This window comes from Jaculus jaculus, chromosome 6, assembly GCF_020740685.1.
Source record: "Jaculus jaculus isolate mJacJac1 chromosome 6, mJacJac1.mat.Y.cur, whole genome shotgun sequence".
Taxonomy (NCBI): domain Eukaryota; kingdom Metazoa; phylum Chordata; class Mammalia; order Rodentia; family Dipodidae; genus Jaculus; species Jaculus jaculus.
The window spans coordinates 167,143,521-167,170,670 of NC_059107.1; the positions used below are offsets into that span (position 1 = coordinate 167,143,521).

At 47.9% G+C, this 27,150-nt stretch overlaps 1 protein-coding gene across 2 annotated transcripts in view; it reads left to right on the forward strand.

The window, feature by feature from the left end:
• Positions 1–2,124: 2,124 nt before the first annotated feature.
• The window catches only part of Shank3 (SH3 and multiple ankyrin repeat domains 3), a 55,714-nt gene continuing 30,688 nt past the window's right edge, over positions 2,125–27,150 (forward strand). For both annotated transcript variants that reach the window (XM_045152797.1, XM_045152799.1), the window contains exons 1-12: positions 2,125–2,409; positions 2,713–2,916; positions 4,040–4,111; positions 5,939–6,047; positions 6,121–6,272; positions 6,367–6,534; positions 6,622–6,738; positions 7,059–7,136; positions 8,086–8,152; positions 20,983–21,256; positions 23,807–24,000; positions 24,916–25,029. In XM_045152797.1, coding sequence (XP_045008732.1) covers positions 2,125–2,409; positions 2,713–2,916; positions 4,040–4,111; positions 5,939–6,047; positions 6,121–6,272; positions 6,367–6,534; positions 6,622–6,738; positions 7,059–7,136; positions 8,086–8,152; positions 20,983–21,256; positions 23,807–24,000; positions 24,916–25,029 — 1,834 coding nt within the window. The remainder of the gene's footprint in view (positions 2,410–2,712; positions 2,917–4,039; positions 4,112–5,938; positions 6,048–6,120; positions 6,273–6,366; positions 6,535–6,621; positions 6,739–7,058; positions 7,137–8,085; positions 8,153–20,982; positions 21,257–23,806; positions 24,001–24,915; positions 25,030–27,150) is intronic.

Here is a 27,150-nt window from a genome sequence, read left to right on the forward strand (position 1 = left end):
CAGAAGGAATAACTAGAGTCTCTCAGTGGGAGGGTTGTCAGGAAAGGCTCAAGGATTCTCATGAGGTTCAGTCTGGGATAACAAGTCTAAAGTAGTAAAAGTCAGGACTCTGAGTCCACTTCGGTCAAGGGCAAGTTTTCAGGGAACCCAAGGCTGTTTAGGTTGGGAAGATAGGATTCCTTCCTTCCAGCCTCATGGCTAGTGGACTAGTGATCAGCATTGTCTACCAATGAATAGCTAGCACAAGGGAAGACAGACTGGGAGTAGAGTGAGGCGAGTTCAGGGAGGGATGGGGGATGGCCAGAAAAGAGTTGGGGCCTGGGTAAAGGGCGAGAGGAAAGAGACAAAGGAGGAAGACTGTGGAGACGCCAGAGTTTCCTCTTTTGGGCTGGGCCATAGGAAACCCAGCCTGGTGCTTCCTAAGGTGTTTCCTGCAGATAAGGGCAATCCCTTCCTGCTCCCTGCTCCTGCTCCACCCCCCCCCATCCTGTTCTAGCCCCTAGGCAACCCTCAGTTGCACCACTCAGTCAAACCAGTGGCCTTGGGAGGGGTCTGGAGCCTCATGGGGCTTCATTTCCCGCAGCAGGGAAGATCCACATAGGTTTGAGGGCAGGCAGGAACAGAGGGACAGAACTGCTGGAGACTCTGCTCTGTTGGGTGAGTGGCTCCTGGGGAAGCAGAGATTATTTTCAAGCGATGGCAGGGGGGCAAAATTGAGCAGATGGTTCCTGGAGGACTGACCTCTGGGGTTGGAAAGCCCTGTATGGAATCAGGGAGCACTTTCTGGAAGGGAAGGTGGTAGTCATGTTGCTCAGTGGGGGAGTGGAAGCTGTTCTTGAGGGAGGGGTATCAATCACTGTTCTATGTGGGGTTGGGGTAGTTCTAGGGTGACCCGGATCGTCATGGGGAGGTTACAATGTGTAGAGGACCAGGGCAGTTCAAGGTTTTCATGGAAGGCTCAGAATAACAAGTTTTGTGAGTGACCCAGGGTTGCTCATGAAGAGCATTAGGGAAGCCAGGCCTTAGGGGATGCTTTGTGCCACTGTCAGTTCCTCCCCGCTTCCTCCGCACTTCCCTTAACCTGGCCCCAGGCTGCTCAGTGAGAGGTGTCCAGTGTGTGTGCTCTATCCCCCAAGTCAGGGGCCATTGGAATGAGAGGCAAAGCAGTTGGGAGAGTTTCGTGGGAGACAGGAGCGGACCCTAGTGAGAACAAGGCAATTCCGGGGCTGCACAGACCTGGGACGCAGGCGCCCGTCGTCTGGGCACTGGGGAGGAAGCCTCGAGCTGAGACTGGCATGCCACGCGGGCGGCGCCTCCGAAGTGCTCCCCCCCCCGCCCACTCGTCACTCCCTCCCGCGTTGCCACGACAACGCGTGAAACTAAAATTCACTTCCCTGTCTCGAAGGTGGAGACTAGTGGCGCCCCCTCCCCTAAGCCCTTCGTAGGTCGCGCCCCCATTTTGCTGTTGCTAAGGTGACAGGGAGGCGGCGGAGCTGGTTCGAACGGGGGTCCTCACGGACTCCTCAAATTCGGTGGCGGTGGGGGCCGCGAACACCCTGGGTGCGGCCCTTAGGGTTGATCTGGGGGACACTTTTGGGGGCGCTGCAGCCCTGGCCCGCCCTGGTCCTGAGTCTGCTGCCCCTCGACTCCTAGTCGCCGGGGCCTGACTGACCCTGTCACTTCCTTGGGGTCTGGAGTTGGGGGTCGGTAGCCTGGGGAGATTTTCACCCCGGACATCAGTTCTCCAGCTTGTCTCTCTCTCTCCGGGTCGCCTGCAGTTCTTTCGCCCCGACGCGGCCCCCACCCAGCTCCAGGATCCGCCGGAGCCCAAGCCCAGTGGTCTGCGATGCTCTCCTACAGCGGAAGCGCGGTGTAACCCCTGTCCGCCACTCCTTTCAAGAGGCCTAAGGCGCCCACACTTCGGTGCAGCCCCCTGGCCCCCGCCCTCCCCACCGCACGCCCACGCCAACCGACCCAGCCCGGATCCCTGCCGCCCGGACTTGGGCTTCCCGTACTGGCCTCCGGCACAGCCCCCTCGCCGCCCCCGCTCCGCTCCCGGCTCGGCCCCCTCCCCCCGCCGCCCCCGCCCCCGGGGAAGGCAGGCGCCGCGCGGAGCCCGGGCCGATGCAGCTGAGCCGCGCCGCTGCCGCCACCGCTGCGCCTGCGGAGCCCCCAGAGCAGCTGTCTCCCGCGCTGGCTCCAGCCCCGGCCCTCCCCGGCCCCCACCCGCGCAGTGCGGCCGGCGAGGCCCCTGCAGGGGGCCAGGGGGGGCCGGGGCGCCGTGCGGAGTCCCCGAGCTCCCCGCTCCAGGTTGCGAGGAGTCCGGGCCCAAGTGTTGGTGCGGGGATGGACGGCCCCGGGGCGAGCGCCGTGGTTGTGCGCGTCGGCATCCCAGACCTGCAGCAGACGGTGAGTCCCCAAGGTCCCATCGTGCCCCCGAGCCACCCTATAGCGGTGACCCCTGCCGGGTGCACGCTAAACCCAGACCCCCTGCCGTGGCCACTCACCCCTCCCCCGCTGCCTCCGAGGGACCCTCCCCATCGCTAGGGCGGGGCCTGAGAAGCCCAGCCCCTAGGCGGGGCCTCAGTCGCTGTGAGCGGTGGTTGGGGTCCCAGCTTCGGTTTTCCAGCTCGCACTCGGACTGGGTCCTGGGCGCGGCACCCAGGGAGGGCTAGGCGGGCCGGTTCGCACTCACGACTCGCTCCACCGCAGAAGTGTCTGCGTCTGGACCCAACAGCTCCAGTGTGGGCTGCCAAGCAGCGCGTGCTCTGCGCACTCAACCACAGCCTTCAAGACGCGCTCAACTACGGGCTCTTCCAGCCACCTTCCCGGGGCCGCGCGGGCAAATTCCTGGATGAAGAGCGGCTTTTGCAGGACTACCCGCCTAACCTGGACACTCCCCTGCCTTACCTAGAGGTGCTGGGCAGGCCTGCGGGCGTGTGTGCTTGTGTGTGTGTGTGTGTGTGTGTGTGTGTGCAGGACTACCCGCCTAACCTGGACACGCCCCTGCTTACCTAGAGGTGCTGGGCAGGCCTGCGGGCGTGTGTGCTTGTGTGTGTGTGTGTGTGTGTGTGTGTGTGTGTGTAGTGGACCCGAGTACAGTGTGATCCCAGACCTCGGTGACAGGAACAGTGTGAAGGGCAGGCCGGGAGTTGGCAGGAGGAGGGTCTGGGGAAGGGGAGTGGGTATACAGCTTGAGCGGTGTGTCCTGAGGGAGCTGTGAATACAGCGAGTGCAGTGGATTGCAGCTTGGGCCACACGTGCAGTGTGAGAGGTATGTAGGGGGATCGCAGCAAGAAGTATATGCAGCACAGCACACCCAGGGCGCAAACTCAGCATGTAGTGTGAGCAGTTTGAACACTGAAGGGAGGAGTGTGAGAAGGGATGAATGCTTTGAGGGTATTAGCAGTGATATCTTTGTGTACACATTTGTCCTCTTTCCTCACCTTCACGTCTCCTGAAGTTTCCCCAAGTCATGACATAAAGGTGCTTTGAGTGCCATTTTCCAGGAATGGAGGATGCAGATTGAGTCATAAAGGGGAGGTCTTGTAGTTTGCTGTGTGGGTATGTCTTGTCTATTTCTTTGTGAACAAACTCTAGTGAACACAAAAATTACGTAGCCATTCTCAAAGTTGGCTTGACCCCAATGGTGGCACCAGGAAGTGGGTCAGTTATACTTGAAGAGGGTTCATCTAGGAAGGTAGGCCTGGTTTCAGCTCTTGAGAGAACAGTGGGGTTTTTTCCATCATCTTGGGGGGGGTGGGGATGGAAATGAGACAGGATGTAGGCCTACCAGCTGTGGATCAGCCAAAAAGTGTCATTCCTGTACCAAACATGGCTGTGTAGTGAGCAGGCAGTAGCTGTCAGGTCTGTCCACTGTGGAACTGTGTGTCTGGGACTTAAATGGACGTTAGACTGTTCTGCACTGAAGTGTGGGCAGGAGGGTGAGTAGCATGTGCATGAGTAGGATGATGGTGGTCACCACTTTTCTCATTGGGCATGTATTGGTGCCTTTTCCACTTTCTCTTTATCTGAACAGTTCCGATACAAGAGGAGAGTTTATGCCCAGAACCTCATAGATGACAAGCAGTTTGCAAAGCTGCACACAAAGGTAAAAAGGCAATTACTGGACTGCTAATTACAGTCCAGCTTTGGCACAGTCTGCTTTCCCTTAAATGGGTTTCAGGACCTGGTAGGGGTCTGGGCTCCAAGCTCATGGCTAGTCTGTTGTTGGGCTTCATTTAGATCAGATTCTTGCTGGCCCATGGTGTAGGGGATAAATTCCCTATTAGAAGCTGGGTGAGAAGGAAGCAGATAAGTATTTGATGTGTTGGCTATGGTGGCAAGAGATCTAGTAGTTGGGTTCTCCTAGTGCTGGAAATGCATAATTAGGTGTCTCATTAAGTTTTTCCTAGGAAAGGCTCCTTGCCCCATTTATAAGGTGAGCAAACTGGGAGCCAGAGGGGTCATGTCACTTGCTTGTGACTATACCCAGTGAAGCTGGGCCCAGATCTGTGTGACTGTATGTCCTCTACTGTGGCACACCTGTGAGGTGTCTACTGCTGTATGCAACCCTCAGATGGGCCTAACCTCATAAGTTCTTTAGGGTGGGGGTTCTTCACTCCTCTGAGTGTCTGAAGATGTAGAGTCACCAGGCCAAGTCACGTCCCCGTCCCCCCTCCATTGGTCAGTGGGCATTTGCTTGCTGGTCACTTCATTCATTGTCTCTGGAATCTAGGAGAGGGCCCTTATGACTCTGTTTGTGGTCCAAGATCCTTAGGTTTTTGTGCCAGGCTTTTCTGTTTCTCCAGAGAAAGTGGTAGTCAGAGGCCCTGGCTTTGTGCTGGGCAGAAACCATGTCAGAAAGGTTGCTGTATCCCTCCACTGGTACTTGTATGACTCTGTTGCCTTGGGTTCCTCTAGATCTATTCTTAGGAGAGATCGCTCATGTATTGTACTGTGTGACTTGCACTTTAGAGAGTCTTTTTTTTTTTTTTTTTTTTTTTTGAGGTAGGATCTCACTCTAGCCCAGGCTGACCTGAAGTTCACTATGGCTTCAAACTCAAAGCAATCCTCCTACTCAGCCTCTGGAGTTCTGGTATTAGAGGTGTGCACCATCACGCCCAGTTGTTTGTTTTTAGGATGAGTCTGATGCCCTTATCACAGCCTGTGCTCCTGCCTTCATGGAGTCCAGCTGTCCCTATCCTTTCCTTGCTCATGTTGAAGCTGGCTGAGTTCTGTCCTAGAGGCTTTGCATAGACCCTTCTCTGGTTTCATTACCCTGACCCATGGCACTGGTCCTTTAGACATCTTGTCCTGCTTCTTATTCAAGCCCACTCTTTGTAGATGCCTGTGCTAGGGCACTTTGCCTTATGTGTGTGGTGTTTGTGCCACCAGCCCAAACTAGTTAGGCCTTGCTGGGTGACCTGATGTGGGATTGGGTGAAGGAGTAAATGGCAGAATCATGACATAGGGGCCCCAGGGGTCTGCCATGGGGTGTGGAGTGAGCTGGTGAGGAAGATGGGCTGGGGAGGAGGAGGATCAAGGCTTGCTACTGACCAAGTGGACTTAGCACTCTTCCAGGCTGGGAAGATTGAAGTTCCAGGGCCAGAAGGCAGAGCCAAGGGATATCTGAGGTTGAGGGAAGGGGATTTATTTGTAGGCCATGATTGGGAGACCTGGCTGTGGTAAGGTTAGCCAAACTTGGGCCAACAGCTATGGTGGGTTTGTAAGGAAGAACTGTGAGCAGTGCTTGGGTCCAGCCTAGCTGGAATCTGAACTGAGGTAGGAGTGTAGGGCTGATGATGAGCAAGAGGTTAGATAGATTATGGGGTCAGTGTGTATCCTGCAGGTGGTCTGGAGCATGCTGGAGGAAGAGGGTGATGGTCATATGGCTGAGGCCATGGTACCTAGCTGATTGGGATGGCTGGTATTCTAGGCAAACCTGAAGAAGTTCATGGACTATGTCCAGCTACACAGCACAGACAAGGTGGCCCGCCTGCTGGACAAGGGGCTGGACCCCAATTTCCACGACCCTGATTCAGGAGGTGAGGAGCAGAGCAGGGAGAGGCTGTTCTTTGAATGGTTGAGACCTTAACTTTGATTTGTCTGCAAACCCAGAGTGCCCTCTGAGCCTTGCAGCCCAGCTGGATAATGCCACCGATCTACTAAAGGTTCTGCGTAATGGTGGTGCTCACCTGGACTTCCGTACCCGAGATGGGCTGACGGCTGTCCACTGTGCCACCCGCCAACGGAATGCAGGGGCATTGACGGTCAGTAAGGATGGGACCTTGTTTTGGAGGGGCATGTGGGCTCATGAGATAGAAAGCTGGGCTTGGCATGGATGCTGAAGTGCCTCACCCTCAGACTTTGCTGGACCTGGGGGCTTCACCTGACTACAAGGACAGCCGTGGCCTGACACCCCTGTACCATAGTGCACTAGGGGGCGGGGATGCCCTCTGTTGTGAACTGCTTCTCCATGATCATGCACAACTTGGGACTACTGATGAAAATGGTTGGCAGGAGATTCACCAGGTGGGCAGGGGCCCTGGGGCAGGGTGCAGACTCTGCAGGTTGTCCCAGCCTCTGTCTGGGATGCTGCAGCACTTCCCTCTTCCTTAGGCCTGCCGCTTTGGGCATGTACAACACTTGGAGCACCTGTTGTTCTATGGGGCAAACATGGGTGCCCAGAATGCTTCAGGGAACACAGCCCTACACATCTGTGCTCTCTACAACCAGGTACACCTTGAGTGCCACCCATGTGGGCTCCTTCACAGGTTCTGTGTTTGGTGAGCTGTAGCACTTGCACACAGGTGACTGTATATCCACTTGTTCTATGTTCATTGTGGTTACTGGGTGTCCTATATGTACACATACATTCCATGAACGCATGTTACATGTGTGCACGTTTCGTGTTCTGAACAACCACCTATGAACTGCACATACCTAGCCTAGGTGTGTGTCTGCACGTGTGCAATTCCTGTGTCCTGTACACCTTCCATGGGCTTGTGGCCCTGCCTCTTCAGCCGCCCATTGTGACTGCTGCTGCCTCCCAACAGGAGAGCTGTGCTCGTGTCTTGCTTTTCCGTGGAGCCAACAAGGATGTCCGTAATTACAACAGCCAGACAGCTTTCCAGGTAAAGAAGTATGAGGCTTCCCTAGAAGGTTGTCTGTGACTTCACTTTGAACAATGATTCTGCCCTGGAAAGCAAGAAAGAAGTGGCCAATTCCAGAGCTGCCACTGTAGAAGGTGGAGGTGCCAGTGGGTGGGCCAGTGTGGTGCTCAGCATTTGAGGTGGGGTTAGGTATGGTTCTCTGAATTCCCCTACATGGAAAACAGCCAGAGTACTCCAGGATGGGGGAGGGAAAAAAGAGGACAGTTATGGGGCTTACCTTCAGACAGGCAAGGGGTGCAGAGACAAAGCTCAGAGGGGTGTGGTCCTCATCTCTGACTTAAATCAAGTTACATTTTTGAGTCCCTTGTCCTCCAGGCTGGCTGGCACTAGATGACCAAGTGCTTAAGATTGTGGTCTGGAGTTTTAGGGGATTTGTGGGCTGTGGAAGGAGCAGGGGAGGAGTGTATTCTCAGTAGAAGCACAGGCCTTAGAGAATGTGAAAAAGTGGGTTGCTGGTGTCATGAAGTTTGGGACTGTACGGTAGAGGTGGAGGGTTTAGGTACATCTGGAAGGAAATACACCAGAGCCATGTAGGTTCAAAGGAGTGGGAAGGAAGAATGATGGTCATGGGTTGCAAAGCTGTGTAGCCAAAGCTGAGATAGGAATCATGATTAATAGTTTGGGTAGTATTCTTGGGTCTATGCAGGTTTTAGTTCTGAGTTTGTCTTCTAGAAGCAGCCTTGGTTCTTTGCAGATGAGGACAATGGGCCATCCTAGTTACCAGGTGTGCATGTAACACCCTGACTCCTATCTGTAATGAATCGTTTGAGTAGACAATGAGTGCTGTAACTTGAGAAGAAGTGGGTTTGGGGAGGAAAGCCCTACCCCACAGGAGAGTTTTGGGGAGAAGTAAGCCTAGGCTATTGAGCCTCCCTCCCTTATCTCCATGTCTTGACCTCCCCTTTCCTAGGTGGCTATTATCGCAGGGAACTTTGAGCTTGCTGAGGTTATCAAGACCCACAAAGATTCAGATGTTGGTGAGTTTTTACCCACCTATATCACTTGTCCCCATTGGATGTGGGTTTGTGTGTTTTCCAGAAGTGGTAGTAGAACAGGGTTTCCACATTCCAAGCCAAGAATCTGCTGGTGAACCTTGCAGATATAAGACTACATAGAAGTCTTAGAGCCTAAAGCTGGACTGAGCTGGGATAGCACTAAGTTTAGAGGTTGGCATTAGGAGAGGTGTCTGTGCTTCCTTTAAATAGATTCCAGAAGAACTATGTGAGAGTATGAGGTGGTACATCTCACTTGAGCTTGAAATATGTAAGGAATGCTGGACATGGTGGTACATGCCTTTAATCCCAGCACTCAGGAGGCAGAGATAGGAGGATTGCCATGAGTTTGAGGCCACCCTGAGACTGCATAGTGAGTTCCAGGTAGACCTGGGCTACAGGGAGACCCTACCTTGAAAAACCAAAACAACAACTACAAAAAAAATTATTGGGGTTGGGGAGATGGCTCAGAGGTTAAAGGTGCTTGCTTTCAAAGCCTCCCAGCTCACTCCATGTGCAAAGTGCTACATGTATCTGTGCTTCCCATGCACCCACAGCAAAGGGAGGTGGAGTCAAGAGAATATAAAACTCAAAGGCACCAACTAGTCAGACTGCATTTACAGTCTTGCAGTTTGCAGTGGCAAGAGATGCTGTCTCAAAGAAGGTAGAGCCCAGACACCTCAAAGTTGTCTTCTAAAACTACACATGTGTGCTGTGGCATGCACACCTTCACATCCACAAATAAATAAAAAATGAATAAGAATTTGAAAAAATTAAATTAAATTGATTTATTGACAATCCAGTAGCATTTATTTTTTAAATTTTGTTTATTTTCATTTATTTGTTTGAGAGCAAGAAAGATAGAGAGAGAAAGAGAGAATGGGTGCGCTAGGGCCTCCTGCCACTGCAAACGAACTCCAGATGCACGCGCCACCTTGTGCATCTGGCTTACGTGGGTACTGGGGAATCGAGCCTCAAACTGGGGTCCTTAGGCTTCACAGGCAAGCGCTTAACCGCTAAGCCATCTCTCCAGCCCTCATCATGTTCTTAAGCTTGAAGATGTATCACTTTTTCATTTCTTCTTAAGGCTAAAAAATATTCCATTGTCTGCATTTATGATATTTTGTTTGTTCATCTGTTGAAGGATATGTGGGTTGCTTCTACCTTTGACTATTGTCAATATTGTGTCATGTTCATGTATATATGTCTATTTATGTTTTCACTACTTTTGGGTATGAGTTGCCAGGTGGTATAATTCTTGTCCCCCCCCCCCCTTTTTTTCTTTTTCTTTTTTATTGAGGTAGGGTTTCACTCTAGCCTAGGCTGACCAGGAATTCATTATGTAGTCTCAGGGTGGCCTTAAGCTCACAGCAATCTCCTACCTATGCCTTCTGAGTGCTGGGATTAAAGGCGTGCACCACCACGCCTGGCTTCTTGTTACCTTTTTGAGGAGCTGACAAATGGTTTCCACCATTTCGCACTTCCATCAGCAGTGCTGAGCTTCCTTCCAGTTTTGTCACATTCTGTGGCACTGGTTGTGTTGATTATAGCTCTCTTACTGGGTAAGAGGTAGTATCTCACTGTGGTTTTGCATTTTCCTAATGTCTGGTAATGTTGAATGTCTTGTAATGAACTTGTTGGTCATTTGTGTGTCTTTAGAGAAATCCAAAGTCTTTGGCCCACTAACAATATTAAAAAAATTATTTGCAAGGAGTGGAGAGAGAGAGAGAGAACGAACACATGAATGGGAGAATGGGTACCAGAGCTTCTTGCAGCTGCAAATGAGCTCCAGACTCATGCACCACTTGAGTGCATCTGGCTTTATGTGGGTACTGAGGAATGGAAACTAGGCCATCAGGCTTTGCAAACAAGCACCTTCACCACTGAGCCATCTCTCCAGCCCTTTTGTCTATTTTTAATTTTTTCATTCTTGAATTATGAGAGTTCTTTATTCTTTTTTTTAATTTTTGACGTAAGGTCTCACTCTAGGCCAAGCTGATCTGGAACTTCCTTTATAGGCCAAGTTGGCCTTGAGCTCATGTTGCACTCCACTGGGAGGGGCACATGGGGAAACTTTTAAAAAATATTTGCAGAAGCAAGGCAAAAAAAAAAAAAAAAAAAAAAAAAAAGAACATTGATTGGAAGTTAGTTGGTGATTTTTTTTTCGAAGTAGGGTCTCACTGTAGCTCAGGCTGACCTGGAATTCATTATGTAGTTGCAGGGTAGCCTCAAACTCATGGTGATCCTCCTACCTCTGCCTCCTGAGTGCTGAAATTAAAGGCGTGCACCACCAAACCTGGCTTAGTTGGTGATTTGTTTTTTATTGGTGAAGGTTTTGGTTTGTTTTTTTACTGTAAGACAGTGGGCTCTAGTAGGAACATAACACCTTGATAAATGGCATCCCAATTAGATTTTTTTCTTGAGGAAGGGTTTCACTGTAGCTCAGGCTGTCCTGGAATTCACTATGTAGTCTCAGGGTGGCTTTGAACTCACAGCGATCCTCCTACCTCAGCCTCCAAGTGCTGGGATTAAAGGCATATGCCACTACACCCAGCTCTAATTTTCTTTTCTTTTCTTTTTTTTTAGTGTTTAAAAGAATAAAGTTAGGTTGGGCATGGTGGTATATGCCTTTAATCCCAGCACTGGGGAGGCAGAGGTAGGAGGATTACTGTGAGTTCAAGACCAGTCCGACTACATAGGGAATTCCAGGTCAGCTTGGGATATAGTGAGACTACATCACCAAAATAGCCAAAAAACAAACAAACAAACAAAAAAAGAATAGTTTGTTTCAAAGTAAGAGGTAAAGAAAGAGAGAACAGACTCCTCTGGAAAGGGGATTCCAGAGCTTGAAAATCTTTGGAATTTTTTGAAAAATATTTTAATTATTTATTATTATTATTTATGAGAGAGACAGAGAATGGGCTTGCCAGGGCCTCCAGCCACTGCAAACAAACTCCAGATGCATGTGCCACCATATGCGTCTGCTTACATGGGTTCTGGGGAGTTGAACCTGCATTGTTAGGCTTTGCAGGCATGAGCCTTAACTGCTAAGCCATCTCTCCAGTCCCTGCAATTTTTATTTTTATTTAATTTTTGGTTTTTCGAGGTAGAATTTCATTCTAGCTCAGGCTGACCTGGAATTCACTATGTAGTCTCAGGTTGGCCTTGAACTCATGGAAATCCTCCTATCTCTGCCTCTGAGTACTGGGATTAAAGGCATGCCACCACCATGCTAGACCGGAATTTCTTTTTTAATTTTTAACTTAATTTAATTAATTAATTTATTTGCAAGCAGAGGGAGAGAGAGAGAGGAGAAAGAGATAGACAGAGAGAGAATGGGTGTGCCAGGGCCTCTAGCCACTGCAAATGGATTCCAGACACAGGCACCACCTTGTGCATCTGGCATACATGAGTACTGGGGAATTGAACCTGGGTCCTTTGGCTTTGCAGGCAAGCACCTTAACTGCTAAGCCATCTCTCCAGCCTCTGGAATTTTCTTCCTTTTAAACAAAAGCAATTATCTTCTTTTGGTTAGCCTCTCATTTATGAGATTGACCAAAACTTGGAGATAAGTGCAGCCATCATGGCTGATTATCTTTGTCTCAAGGTGGACTTCATCAGTCTTATAGTCATTGAAGATTATTTTGTTGTATATCTCATTTTTTTTGGCCCATATTACTGAGATCAGCTGGCATTAAATGGATGGCTGTGAAAACATATTTAAGATCCTTGGGAAAATGTAGCATACTAGAGATAATGTAGTGGTGACTGTCAGGAACATACCAAGAGACTGGAGTATGTACTTAAGCCAGAGTTCCCAATGATCAAAAAACAAGTTCTAAGACACAAAAGCAAAACATAAGTTAGTAAGTAGAACAAACTTTAAATCAGTCTGAGTCCAGAGAAATGTTAGTAAAGATTCTAGAGTTGAGCTCAAAGCATGTTCCTGGCTTGTGTCATGAATATCCTTGTTCTGGCACTAGACAAGTGGTTGATCTTCCCTGCTGGTGCATATTCAGTGTAGGGTTGTTCTCTGAAGTTGCATCAAGGTGTCTATCTCCAACTTTGGGGGTTTCAGGCACAGTGAGTGTCTTGTTCTTAGTGATCCTGAGAGAATAATTGATGGGAAGAATATTAAAAAAAATTCAGGATCTAGTCTATAGGCAGATAATAATTTTTTTTTTTTTAAATGAGCCTGGGTACCTGGCATGGTGGTATATGCTTTTAATCCCAGCACTTGGGAGGTGAGGTAGGAAGATTGCTGTGAGTTTGGGGCCAGCCTGGGAGTACAGGCTGAATTCCAGGTCAGCCTAAGTTGGAGTGAGACACTACCCTGAACAAAACAAAACAAAACAAACAACAGCAAACAGAGATATGGTCTAATAACAGTGTACACACTTTTCTTCTGAAGCATACTTTACTTTTTCTGTAGTCATCTCAGTCTCTGTCAGAGAACTAGATTAGCTGATTTGGTTGTAAAATTAGTTAGTCTCATAAAACCTGGCCTAAATATTCACACAGATTCAGTCAGAAGGGCTGGAGATGGAGCTCAGTTGGTAGAGTGCATGCCTAATATACTCAAAGCCCTGTGTTTGACTCTCAGCACCTTGAAAATCAGGGTATGATGTAATACATCTCTCCCAGTACTGAGGAGGTAGAGGAAGGAGGATGAGAAGTTGAAAGTCATCCTTGCTTATATATAGTGAGTTTAATGCCAGTTTTGAGATATAGGAGACTGTCTCAAAACCAAACCAAACCAAATGTAAACCAACAAATTTAACAAGAAAAGCAATGGAACACAGGTTTTGTTTTTCAAGGTAGGGTCTCACTCTAGCCAAGGTTGACCTGGAATTCACTATGTACTCTCAGGGTAGCCTCAAACTCACAGTGATGCTCCTACGTCTGCCTCCTGAGTGCTGGGATTAAAGGCGTGTACCACCACGCCCGGCTTCACAGATATTTAAAAAAAAAATATTTTATTTATTTATTTACTTGAGAGAGAGAGAGAGAATTGGCACGCCAGGGCCTCTAGTCACTGCAAATGAACTCCAGATGCATGTGCCCTCTTGTGTATCTGGCTTACGTGGGTCCTGGAGTGTTGAACCAGGATCAGCCCACAGATTCTTTTTAAGCTTGTTTTGCTGAAACTTTTGATTAGGATCTTGAGATTGGATTTTTAAGACTCGCAAGTCAAATCAAGACAAACTATAGGATGGTGTGAATTCCTAGCCTCTTTGGGTCCCCAAAATATCTTGAGATTTTTAGAGTGGACAGGAAGTGACATTTTCATTCACCGCAAGGCTGGGAATTCTTACAGGCTAGCATCCTGTGCACATTCTCAGATGACATTCCAGTGAAAACTTTGGTAATGGAATCAGTTTTTTCCAATTTTTTTCTTTCTATTATAAAAAGAAGAGATTCCTACTGAACATGTGCAAAAAATTGTATTGCCATGAATAAAAATATCTATGATTAGCTTTATCAATTATGAAGCCTCAGGTAGGGAGAAAAAGTAAATACTTCCATTTTAATTTTCAAAAACATAGTCAACAAAATTGCCGCAAGCTATAGATACAGCTTAAAAAAGAGTATTTTAAATCTAAAAATAAAATAAAATTTCAAGTAAAAAAAATCTTAAAATCATTTTGTTTTTTTAGTTCTATGTCATTAATTCTTTTTTTTTTTTTCTGAGGTTGGGTCACACTTCATAATCTAGAATGGCCCAGAACTCACTATGTAAGCCAAACTGACCTTGAACTCATGGTGAGCCTCCTGCCTCAACCTCAGAAGTACTGGGATTATAGGTATGAGCCACCATACCCTGCCATGTTCTTATCTTTTGTTCTGCTTGAACTTGGTGAGTAGTTTCATTGAACTACCAGTGGTTTATCTTCCTCACTTCCCTTCTTCCTTCTTTCTCCCTTCCTCCTTCTTTTTCTATCTTTTCCTCCCTCTTCTTCTTTTTTCTTCTCCCCTTCAATGTTGGTTTGCTATGTTGCTGGCACTGAATGCCTGGACCCAAGCAGTCTTGACTATCTGTTACTACAGTCACATACCACCATGTCTGGTTTATTTTTTTCATTAGAGTTATGGAATTCTTACCCAGTCTAATGGTATGATCTTAAAGTTACTAGAAACCTATATTCCACAGTACTTGTCCAAGTCCAAAATGTCTTTGAAGGAAAAACAATTTTGGACTGTAACTAATTGCAAATGCTTTTTAAGAATAAAAATAACTATAATTATGGAAAATGTTAATAAAAATTGTAAAAATAAAAAAAGAATAGAGGGAGGGAATTACCATGGGACATATTTTATAATCATGGAAAATGTTAATAAAAATTAAAAAAAAGAAAGAAAAAACAAAAAAAGAATAAAAATTACTTTGTATGTATAGCAAGATTGTAAAAAGGCCATGGTTAAATTCTGATTATGAAGTTGACAAGAGAATTTTGGTTATTTTCTGTGACACACATTTTTAACACATAACCAAAATTAAGACTGACAACATCATGCCAGGACATATCAGATTTCTGGGAATGTCATCCAATTTTAAAATACTTGTGTCAATAGAGTATGTGAAAGTATAACTTAAAGAAGGTTTGGAGAGCTGGAGAGATGGTTTAGCGGTTAAGCGCTTGCCTGTGAAGCCTAAGAACCCTGGTTCAAGGCTCTCTTCCCCAGGACCCATGTTAGCCAGATGCACAAGGGGGCACACGCATCTGGAGTTCGTTTGCGGTGGCTGAAGGCCCTGGCACGCCCATTCTCTGTCTCTCTCTATCTGCCTCTCTCTCTCTCTCTCTCTGTCACTCTCAAATAGATAAAAATAAAAAACAAAAAAAATTTAAATAAAAAAAAGAAGGTTTGGAGATTGGGTGGTGCCAATCTGGGCTACATAGCAAGACCTTATTTAAAAAAAGAAGAGGTTTAGCATTACTTATATGACAATGCTTTCCATACATTTTAACAGTATGATTAGTTTAGTATTTAGTATTATAGTTAGTTTAGCATTATAGAGTTCTTTCTACATTGTTACAAAGTTAGTTTTGGGTTTAGAAGAAAGAATGTAGAACTTGATTTTGGGAAGTATGTGTATAGTGTCAAAGATTTAAAATTCTTGATCAAAATGGGGTCACAAGGCACTTGGACTCACTCTGTAGCCCCATGCTGGCCTCAAACTCAAATTCAAACTCAAACCCCAAAACTCAAACTCAAACTCAAACTCAAGTGATCCTCCTCCTTCAGTCTTCTGAGTGCAGCGCCATGCCCAGTATTAAACTTTGTTCTTTTTTTTTTTTTTTTCAAGGTAGAGTCTTGCTCTAGCCCAAGCTGATCTAGAATTCACTATGCAGTCTTAGAGTAGCCTTGAATTCATGTACCTCTGAGTGCTGAGATTAAAGGCGTGTGCCACCATAGCTATCTTGAACTTCATTTTTTTTTTTTTAACAGAGGAAAACCAGCTTTTGGTTTTATTTTTTTATTTTTATTTTTAAATTTTTATTTATTTATTTGAGAACGACAGACACAGAGAGAAAGACAGATAGAGGGAGAGAGAGAGAATGGGCGCGCCAGGGCTTCCAGCCACTGCAAACGAACTCCAGACGCGTGCGCTCCCTTGTGCATCTGGCTAACGTGGGTCCTGGGGAATTCAGCCTCGAACCGGGGTCCTTAGGCTTCACAGGCAAGTGCTTAACCGCTAAGCCATCTCTCCAGCCCAAGCTTTTGGTTTTATATTAAGGCACTTTGACTTTAAAGCCAACCCTAACTCTAACTTTTTTTCAGAATTTTAATAAACGTACTCAATTTTAGCTGGGTCATCTGTACATGAAATTTCTCTTTTAAATTCTTTCCTCTCATGTTTATTTATTTTTGAAATAGGTATTACTCTTTAGTTCAGACTGGCAATTCTTTTACCTCAGATTCCCAAGTGCTAGGAATATAGACATACATCACCACTCTTGGCTCAAAGGTTCTCTTTTATGAACTTCTTCAACTTACTTATAACCAGCTTTCCCTTACTAGCTTTTTGGAGCAGTCACATTACTACAAAATTTGTTCTTCTTCTTTTAACCCCCCCCCCCAAAATTTATCTGCTTAGAACTTTTTTTTTTTAAACATAAATCATTCTTTAGGTGGCTGGAGAGATGGCTTAGTGGTTAAGGTGCTTGCATTCAAAGCCAAAAGACTCAGGTTCAATTCCCCAGACCTATGGGCACTGGGGGTTGTTAGGCTTTGTAGGCAAACACCTTAGCTGCTGAGCCATCTCTGCATTTTCTATTTTTAAAATATTTTTATTTATTTGCAAGCAGAGGGAGAGGGAGGGAGGAAAGAAGAGAAAGAGAGGAAGGAAGGACAGATGGACAGATGGATGAATGGACTGGGCGTTGTGGCACACGCTCTTTAATCCCAATACTTGGAAGGCAGAGGTAGGAGGATCGCCATGAATTCAAGGCTACCCTGAGACTGTATAGTGAATTGCAGGTCAGCCTAAGTTAGAATGAAACCTACCTCGAAAAACCAAAAAAGCAAAGAAACAAAGGGTGTGTCAGGGCCTCTTGCCACTGCAAATGAACTCCAGACATATGTGCCACTTACTGCATCTGGCTTTACTTGGGTACTGGGGTTGTTAGGCTTTACAGGCAAACACCTTAACCACTGAGCCACTGCAAACAAACTCCAGGCACATGCACCACCTTATACTTATGTGGGTCCTGGGGAATCGAACCTGGGTCCTTAGGCTTTGCAGGGAAGCACCTTAACCATTAAGCCATTTTTCCAGCCCCATAGTCCATTTTTAACATAGGTGTTACCTGTAAGCACTGTTTTTGCTGCATACCATCATTTTTTCTGCATTTTCATTTATTTAAAAAAAATTGAGAGAGAAAGAGGAAGAGGGAGAGAAAGAATGAATGGGTATACCAAGTCCTCTAGCCACTGCAAATGAACTCCAGACACATGTGCCACCTTGTGCATCTGGTTTTACATAGGTACTGGGGAATTGAACCTTGGTCCTTAGGCTTCACAGGCAAGTGCCTTAACCATTAACATCTCCCCAGCCCATGTTTTCATTTTTATTTGTCTCAAAGTGTTGTGTAATTTTACCTGTGATTTCTTTATTTGACACATTGGTGGTTAAGAGTGTGGTGAAGCATGAGTTTTTCAGATTTCCTTCCTTCTTGTTTTCTTTTAGCTTTATTTCATTGTGCTTGAAGAAGATATTTTGTATGAATTTATTCTTTTTAAGTTTATTGAGGCCAAATATATAGTCTTATGTGCAGAATGTTCCATGTGTATTTAAGAATTCTCTCTCCATGTGAGATGGCTCAGTGATCCCAGTGATTAACAGAGCTTGCTTGTAAAGCCTGCCAGCTTAGGTTCAATTCCTCAGCCACCCATGTAAAGCTGGATGGGCATTTGCTTACATTAGCAATTGACACACATGCAAATTAAAAATAAAAGAATTATCTGGTATATTTAGCCACTGTTGGGTGGAATGTGTGTCAGGGCTGAGTGGTTTAAGTTCTCATTCACTTCTTTGGATGTTCTATCCAGTATTGGAAATGTAGTGCTGAAGTCTCCAGCTATTATTGTGGAACTGCCTGGTATTCTTTTTGTATATATTTTAATATTTTTATGTATTTTTATTTGCAAGCAGAGAAAGAGAAAGAGTGAGAACGAGAATGAGAATGTCAGGGTCTCCTGCCACTGTAACTAAACCCCAGATGCATGCACCACTTTGTGTATCTGGGTACTGGGAAAATGAACCAGGGCTGTCAGGCCTTATAAGCAACACCCTTAACCACCGGGCCATCTCTCTAGCTGTGTTTTGGCATTCTTTTGGTTGGTGTTATATGTTAATAATTATATGCCATATACAGTAATTATTATTTTCTTGATGAGTTGACCCTCATTGATTCTCTGACACTTGTTACATTTTTAAAAATATATTTGCAAGCAGACAGAATGAGAGAAAGGTGGGGAATGGGCGCACCAGGACCTCTTGCCACTGCAAATGAACTCCAGGTGCATGGCCACTTTGTGCATCTGGCTTTATCTGGTTCTGGGGAATCAAACTCAAGCTATCATTTAACCACTGAGCCATCTCTCCAGCCTACCTTGTTACATTTTAAAACATTTTTATTTATTTGAGGGGTCGGGGAATGAATATATATGAGAACACCAGGGCCTCTTACCACTGCAAATGAACTCCAGACCCATAGTATAGTATACTTTGTGCATCTGGCTTTATGTGGGTACTGGGGACTTAAACCAGGGCTGGCAGGATTTTCAAGCAAGCACCTTTAACTGCTGAGCTATCTCCCAGCTCCTCTTGTTACATTTTAATTTAATTAATTTTTTAATTTATTTGTTTGAGAGAGAGACAGAGACAGATAGAGAATGGGCATGCCAGGGCCTTCAGCTGCTGCAAATGAACTCAAGATGCATGTGCCACCTTGTGTATCTGGCTTATGTTGGTCCTGGGGAATGGAACCTAGTTCCTTTGGCTTTGCAGCCAAGTGGCCTAACCACTAAGATATCTTGCCAGTCCCTCTTGTTACATTTTTAAAAGTTTAACTGACCTTAATATGGCCACCTGCTCTCTGGTTGTTACTATTTACATGAGATATAATTTTTAAAATATTTGGCTTTATTTATGAGAGAGAGAGAGAGAGAGAGAGAGAGAGAGAGAGAGAGAGAGAGATAGACAGAGGCAGATAGAGAATGGTCATGCCAGGGCCTCCAGCTGCTGAAAATGAACTCCAGACGCATGTGCCCCCTTATGCATCTGGCTTACATGGGTCCTGGGGAATTGAACCTGGGTCCCCCAGCCTTCACAGGCAAGCACCTTAACCACTAAGCCATTTCTTCAATCCTACATGAGATATCTTTAAAATATCTTTAATGGCTGGAGACATGGCTTAGCGGTTATAGTGCTTGCCTGCAAAGACAAGGGACCCAAGTTCAATTCCACAAGACCCATGTAAGCCATATGCACATGGCACATACATTGGAGTTTGTTAGCAGGTGCTAGATGCCCTGGCATGCACTCTCTTTCTCTCTCTCCCAAATAAATAAATAAATAAGTAAAATATTTAAAAATATAACTTTTAGCTTTCAAACTATATCTTTGGGTCTAAATGCATCTCTTATAAATAATATATAGTCAGATCATATTTTATCATCTGCTTTTAAAAATAAAATATTGTATTTACTTATTTATTTGAGTGAGGGCAGATATAGAATGGGCACAGCAGGGCCTCTAGCCACTGCAAACAAACTCCAGACACATGCACCACCTTGTGCATCTGGCTTGCGTGGGTACTGGGGAATTGAACTTGGGTTAGATTCATGTGCCACCTTGAATCTGGCTTTATGTGGGTACTGGTGAATCAAACTTGGGTTGTTCGTTAGGCGTTGCAGGCAAACACCTTAACTGCTGAGCCATCTCTCCAGTCCCTTGTCTGCTTTTTAAATAAAATTCCTTTTTTAAAAAAAATAATTACTGAAGAGAGAGAGCGAGCGAGCGCGAGAGAGAGAGAGATAATGGGTAGCATGGCAGGGCTTCTAGCCACTGCAAAAAACTTCAGATATTTGTGCCACCTTGTGCATCTGGCTTACAGAGGTACTGATGAATTGATTGAACCTGGGTATTTAGGCTTCACAGGCAAGTGCATTAACCACTTAGCCATATCTCCAGCCCTTAAATCAAGTTTCATCAGAACACATATATACTGTTTGCTGTTTTTGTGCTACCTTGGTAGAGTTGAGTCAGGGCAGTAAAGTACGGCTTTCAGAACCTGAGATAGTTAGTGCCTGATTCTTTCTATTTATTTATTTATTTAGAGTGAGAAAGAGGCAGGCAGAGAGGGCGAGAGAGAGGGAGGGAATGGGCTCACCAAGGCCTCCAGCCACTGCAGATGAACTCCAGATGTATGTGCCACCTTGTGCATCTGGTTTACATGGGTCCTGGGGAATCTAACCAACGGTCCTTTGGTTTTGCAGGCAAATACCTTAACCACTAAGCCATCTCTCCTGACCTATTTTATTTTATTTTACTTTATTTTATTTTAGAGAGTGTGAGAGAGAAGAGATAGAGAAGTAGTGTGCTGGGGCCACTCCAATTGAACTCCAGATGCTTGCACCACCTAGTAGGCATGTGTGACCTTGTGCTTGCCTCACCTTTGTGCATCTGGCTAACATGGGATCTGGAGAGTAGAACATGGGTCCCTAGGCTTCCCAGGCCTTAACCACTAAACCATCTCTCCAGCCCAGTGTCTGATGCTTTATAGGATGTTTGCTGCTCAGTCTAGAATGTCTTTTTTGGTTTTCCTGGCTATCAACAGTAAACTCTCATATCACAGTCATCTGGTAAGATTTGTCACATGTAGCGTGCTTTGTCCTGATGCTTGGGAAATGGGCAGTTATGATAATAAATGTGTTCCCAAGGTCTCAACTGACTGATGAGCAGAGCAATCTTCTATCCCTGAAGCTAGGGGTTGGAGGCAGTGTGAGTTTTGGTGGTCTCTTAATGGATACTTACTTCATATGGCTAGTTGTCCTAGTTTGCCCATGACTGGGACAGTTCCTAGAAATTGTCTTTTAGAATTTTTCTTGTTGTTTTGAGACAGCGTCTCTAGCTCAGGCTAGTTTGAAACAGATGATATAGCCGAGGAGAACCATAAACTTCTGATCCTTCTGCCTCCATTTCATCTTCTAAGTGCTGGGATTAAGGGCATATGCCAAATTTCTAATATTATGGTTTTAAAAGCCTAATTAGTCTTCAGAGTCTTACTTTTTTTGCCCCACCATTCCAGTACCATTCAGGGAAACACCCAGCTATGCGAAGCGGCGACGACTGGCTGGCCCCAGTGGCTTGGCATCCCCTCGGCCTCTGCAGCGCTCAGCCAGTGATATCAACTTGAAGGGTGAGGCACAACCAGCATCTTCTCCTGGACCCTCACTCCGAAGCCTCCCTCACCAGCTGTTGCTCCAGCGGCTTCAGGAGGAGAAAGATCGTGACAGAGATGGTGAACAGGAGAATGACATCAATGTCCCCTCAGCAGGCAGGGGCAGCCAGAGCAAGATAAGGTAGGTGGGGGATGGGAGGACCTGAAGGGGCCAGGGTGTGTAGTGATCCATGAAGAGTCAGAACTGGGGGAAGGGAGATTGTCAAGGGGTGCCTGGCACCTATGCAATAATGGGCTGGGGCTTGAGGTGAGGGGTCTTTGCAGGTTTGTTTATGCTGATCTCTAGTTGTAGCTGAGGCTTGATCTGAGGACGGTGAGTATCTGAGGGAGTTTTGGGTGAAGAGGGTGTGGTCCAACTTGTGGCTAGACAGCTCATGAAGCATCCATGCTAATGCAAGGGGAATTAAGAGGGAATGGTTTTCCATGAGGTCTTAAAACCTACAGGTGACTGCCAGCCTTATTCCCATGAGGGAGTCATGGTCCTTATCCTTAGCCCCCCCCCCCCCCACTCCCTGGGACATAGAAACCCAGAGTCATTTGAGAGACTTGGTTTCCTCAGATCTAAGAATAGGAGGCATAGACTAGAGCCTGTTGGCCTCTGCAACTTACACAGTGGGGGCTGAGGCTGGCCAGTGCTGTTTCCTCATCAGTAAGGTAGGACTCATCTTCCCAAGGTGCTTCTTTTGGGAAGCCTTCTAGAATGCATGGGTTGGGTGTCTGCTGGGACCCTAGTACCTACTGTGGTTGCAGAGTTTGTATTTCTTGTGTTTTGAGGGTAGGAGCTATCTTCTTGCTGTTTCTCCAGAACCAGGTAGACAGAAGGTGTTTGGAAGATGTTGTTGGACACAAGTGTTACATAAGCAGCATGTTGTTTTCACAGTGCTGGCTAGTTCTATGGCTTGATGCACCACTGAATTGTGCAGCAAATGTGTCACTCAGTTAATGTCCATGACTTAGGAAGTTGTACCTGGGAACACCATGGCACAGGTGGCTTTCCTGCTTCTCAGTTTGGTCTGAGACTTGTCTGAAGTCACAGAATAGTAATCAGCTTACCTGGTTACAAGTGTTTGGCAGAGGGTGTGCAGTGCAGCAGGAGCTTACACAAGGTCTTCTTTGCTTAGCTCATGTGACCTGATTTCCATGCTATCTTGTGTTTGTCTCCATCCAGACTTGTTGGACCCTCAAGGTTGTCCTGCCCCAAACCATTGCCCTGCTCCCCCAAGCTTTTGCATAGCCCCTTGGATGTTCTAAGGATTGAATTGTTTGGTGGCTGAAGAACACATTCTAGGGTGGTGGAGTTTTCCTAAGATGGTGGTTGTTTGAGAGGAGCTGTGTGGCCTCTACTGGTTCCTGCTTTCTTGTGTTTTATTTATGCCTTCAACAGGCACAAAATGAAAATCAGCATGCTATGGGTGGGAGTGAATAATTCTTCCTCACATTTAGTAGGTGACTAGAGTGTCAGATGTGGTGGATATCACAGAAGGGCTCCTCACTGGGTCTCAGGACATGGAGAGCTGGGTCCAGGGCCGAGTACTTAGGTGGGCAGTGATCCAGGTTAAGGGGCTGCCATGGTGTGACAGGGGTCTGATGACCAGGAAGAGACTGAGTAAGCTTGGTGCATATTAAAGAGGAAGATACTCTCAGGGGCAGAGGTCTGTCTCCTCTGACCAAGAGCCGATGGCTTGTGGTCCTAGTGGGGTTGCAACGGGCTCCTTGTTTTTCCGAGCCTGGCACAGAGCCCAGAAATGTGGTTTGCAGGTTCCTGGCTTAGCATCACTGGAGCCTACAACGGCGAGATTGGAGCTAAGTTGCTAACTTATCGCTGGCCAAAGGGGCAGGGTCACAATAGGTTACATACTGATATTAGTGTAGCAAATTCCTGTGTTCCATGGATAAGCGAGTCAATTTGGTCCGCCTGGGTACTGGGGAGCCCAGTTGGCTTTGAGTTGGGAGGAAGATCAAGACTTCTGGCTCTATGTTCAAGCCTGGGAAATGGTCTGGGGAAGGTGGTCAGCATGGGATGGGGTAGGCAGCAAGGGCAGGTGTCTTGGGACAGGAGGACACGGGTCCAGAGGCAGGGGAACTGGGACGCCCAGCTCAAGGCGATGGTTCGGAGGAGTGGGGAGGCCAGACTACAGCACTTGCCTGACCTTCCTGGCGAGCCCAGGCGGGTTCTCTAATACTCGAAGCCCCCCGCGCCAGCCCTTCTCCAGCTCCTACCTGGCCGCATCGCCAACCGCCCCCGATGCGCCCACCTAATGGCTTGCGCCCTGCTTTGGCCGTTGGCGTGGGGTCCACGGGGGGCGCCGCGGACCGAGGGCGCGCTGGCCGCTGCCGCCCGCAGAGGGAGGAGCCGGCGCGGAGGAGGAGGCGGGGCGCGGAGCGGCCGCGGCATGGAGCGAGCCCGGCGCGCCCGGGAGCGCAGCCCCGCGGCCCCGGAGCCCTGAGCGGGCGCGGCTCGTGCGCTGGCGGGAGCGGGCCGGGCGCGGCGGCGCGGCCCATGGAGCGGCCCCGGGCCCGGCCCCCGGCGGGCGGGCGGGCGGCGGGCGGGCGGCGGCTGCGGTGAGGCCGGTGGCGGGGCCGGGCCGTGCGCCATGGAGGCCCCGGGCGCCGGCTTCGCGTGCCCGCTGCCCCCCGGCATCGCGTCCGTCACCTACGTGTTCGTCTACAGCCCGAGCGGGCCCGGCGGCGCCGGCCCGGCTCCCGGCCCCGGCCCGGCGTCCCCTGCGCCCCCCGCTCCGCCGCCCCGGGGCCCTAAGCGGAAACTTTACAGCGCTGTCCCCGGCCGCAAGTTCATCGCTGTGAAGGCGCACAGTCCGCAGGGCGAGGGCGAGATCCCGCTGCACCGCGGCGAGGCCGTAAAGGGTGAGGGGCACGGGTAGGAGGGGAGGGGGCGGGGCTGGGCGCGCGGTTGAGCCGATGCCATTTTGGGGTCTCCGTGGTGGGGTTGTCCCTGGGTCATAACTGCATGCAGCTGCGCTGGAATCTTTGTGTCCCTGGCCCTGGCTTCATTGGCTCCATGTTGCACGCTCTGTCATGGTAGAGGCTTGGCTCTTGTCATGGGGCGTTTTTTGTAAGGATGGGTGCTAAAGACACCTGGGTCCTTGAGTTGGAAGGACCATAACCCATTCCAGAGCTTCCTTGCATTGTGGGGTTTCTGCATTACTTCTGGGGCTTCATCATTGGAAAGCCGTAGGATGTGGGTGAAAAGGGCTTGTCATCTTGGGGAGATCTGTGACCATGGGTACTGCTTGTGTTCTGGTGAGACAAGTCCTTTTCATTATGGGGGACTATGTCATTATTTGGGTCCTGCCTGGGGTGCCCTGTACCTATGAGAACTTGAGGTAGAAGCAGTTGTAAGGAACAGTCCTCCTGGTACATCATGTGGCTTACTCCACTGGCTATGACACAGGTGACCCTGAGCTCTTGGAGTGTCTCTTGGGTGGGTATCAGCTGGTATGCTTTGGGGAAAGTGGTCACTGTGGAGCAGAGATGTGGCTTCTGCCCCTGGCCCTTGCCTCTCTCCTCCTCATGTGTGTCCATCTGTGTGTCTGTTCCCCCCCCCCAACCACCAATATGCCCATCCTGTGCTGAGCCCATCTGTTCCATTTTCTCTTCTTTGGGGATCCCAGAATATTCCCAGGGAAAAAGCCAGGAGGATGTGGAAGGGAAGGACAGCAAGGGTTAGAGCTGTGGGCAGAACCTGAGCTTCAGGTGTCAGGGAGGTGGGTGCCCTGAAGCTCTGCTCTGCCCTGACTTCTGTCTGGCTTCTTCCCATAGTGCTCAGCATCGGGGAGGGCGGTTTCTGGGAGGGGACCGTGAAGGGCCGTACAGGCTGGTTCCCAGCCGACTGCGTGGAAGAGGTGCAGATGCGACAGTATGACACTCGGCATGGTGAGTGACCCCAGATTCCTCCAGGTAGCTCCCCAAAGACACGTTCTTTAGTCTCCCTTTGGTCTTGATGATAAGTCTGGACCTTCATACAGAAATATACTGAAAAGTAAACTCATATACATTCAAGATACACACAAACTTGTATATACACACAGACACAGTACAGGTACAGCATGTACACACTTGGGGCATGAATATGTGAGCCTGATATTTCACACACAGTGGAGAATCTTTGACATGCCAACAGGAGATACTCATGACCATCTTCTGTCTGCATGTTAGCACACAAGACTCCAGTGATGGCAACTACCCCTCTGGTACACACTTTACAGAAATACCAGGTACTTGGAGCTCCCAATTCATGTGTGACTGGCAGACAAGTAAAGAGGTCAGTGTGAGAAAAGAGGCGTTTTTCCAAAGTAGACAGATTGTACAAGTGGGCAGAGCAGGAGGCCTAGACCAGCCAAGAGGAAATGAGGCCACTTAGTTCCCAAGGGGCAGTTATAACCTTGGGGTTAGTATGATCTGAGAGCAGGTGGTGAGGGATGGCCCTTGTCCTTAATCAGGAGGGTAACATGGAGGTAAAAGATCTAGCTCCTGGGGCTTTGGAGTATCCATGGTCCCAACTCTGCTGAACACTTGGGCTTCTGGAAAGGATCCCTCTGAGTGCTTGTAAAAACAGTGGCTGTTCTTTTGGAGCCCACTGTGTGGGTCAGGTACATGTCTGGAGGGTACCCTTCCATTGAACTCTCAGGTATCCAAGGGGGCCCTAAGATCCATGATGTTACTTTGGGCCTAGAGAGTGGGTTGGACCAGTAACCCCCTCTTGAATGGTTGTTTTGGGTATTTATCAGCAGTGTGTCTGGGTTGAGATACTGTGACCATCCATATGTACATGGAGACTTGGGTCCTAGGTTGTGGTTGTCCCTGTCCTGGGTTCACTGTTTCCCAGGGGAATCCACACCCATGTGGTGAGGAACCTTGCCTTGTGCCAAAACTTGGTGGAAGGCTAGGCAAGCTGGAGCTCAGTTGCTGGCCCACTGCTGGCTAGATACCTTGCTTCCTTACTTGGCTGGTTCTTGCGCACTTTGATAGCTTTCCTGGTATCTGGAAGTATGGCAGGAATTAGGCCCCCTGTTCTCCACCTGTGGAGGATAGAGTGGCATCCAGGTTAGAAATGATTTTAGAGGACTGGGCTAATTCCAACAAGACAAAGAAAAAGAATAGAAAATACCAGGGAGTGTACACCTGTTGAATGGGAGTGAGTTCTTTGCTTCCTCACAGGAATGGTGATAAGATTCTTATCTGAGCACTGTGGATCTACGGACATCTGCACCTTGTTCTGAAGCTAAGGAAGAGGAGGGGAGCTTATGCTAGAGTTAGAATCTAAAAGAAACAGGTGTTTTTCCGGTTTGCTCCAAGCTGTACCTTATGCTGGCTGCCAGTGGGCTATAATAGATGTACCAGTGGCAAAGGCTCTAATGGAGCATGGTGATCCCTAGTCCTGAAGAAGTCAACGAAGGTTTCAAAGCAGAGGTGTTTTGGCTGAAACTTCTGGGTCTAGATGGTGGTCACCATGTTTTCAGGGATTTGGCATAGCATTCTAGAGTACACATGTTGGCAACTCACATAAGTGAGCAGTGGCAGACATGATTTTAGTATTCTTACATGTATGAGGTTGTGGATATGTCCCATCAGTTTTAGGAGGTGGGACTATGTGGGGAAGAGTCTGCTACATAAGCAGCTTTGTGAGGGGTGACAAGGCTGGAGTGGGGAGCATGAAGCTAGAGAGATGTTTGTGGGACTATGAGAAAGGATAGCCTTGTAGTGGGAGCTCACTGGATAGGGCTGATTGACCATGCAGATCTTTTAGAGTCAGGGTCAAGATCTTGACAAGGTAGAACAGAGTAAAGAGATGAGCAGAATATGCCAAGGTCACAGAGAAAGGAGAATTCTGTAGATTATCTAGTGTGGGAGCTGGAGTCTTCCTGGCAATCAGGCAAACAGGGCCATAGCTAGTGTAGTGGAATTCAAAAGTGTCTGGGTGGCCTAGGAGCTTTATGGGTAGCCACAGGATAAAGGGCCTGCTGAGACTGCCTATAGGGAGCTGATAGGGACAGT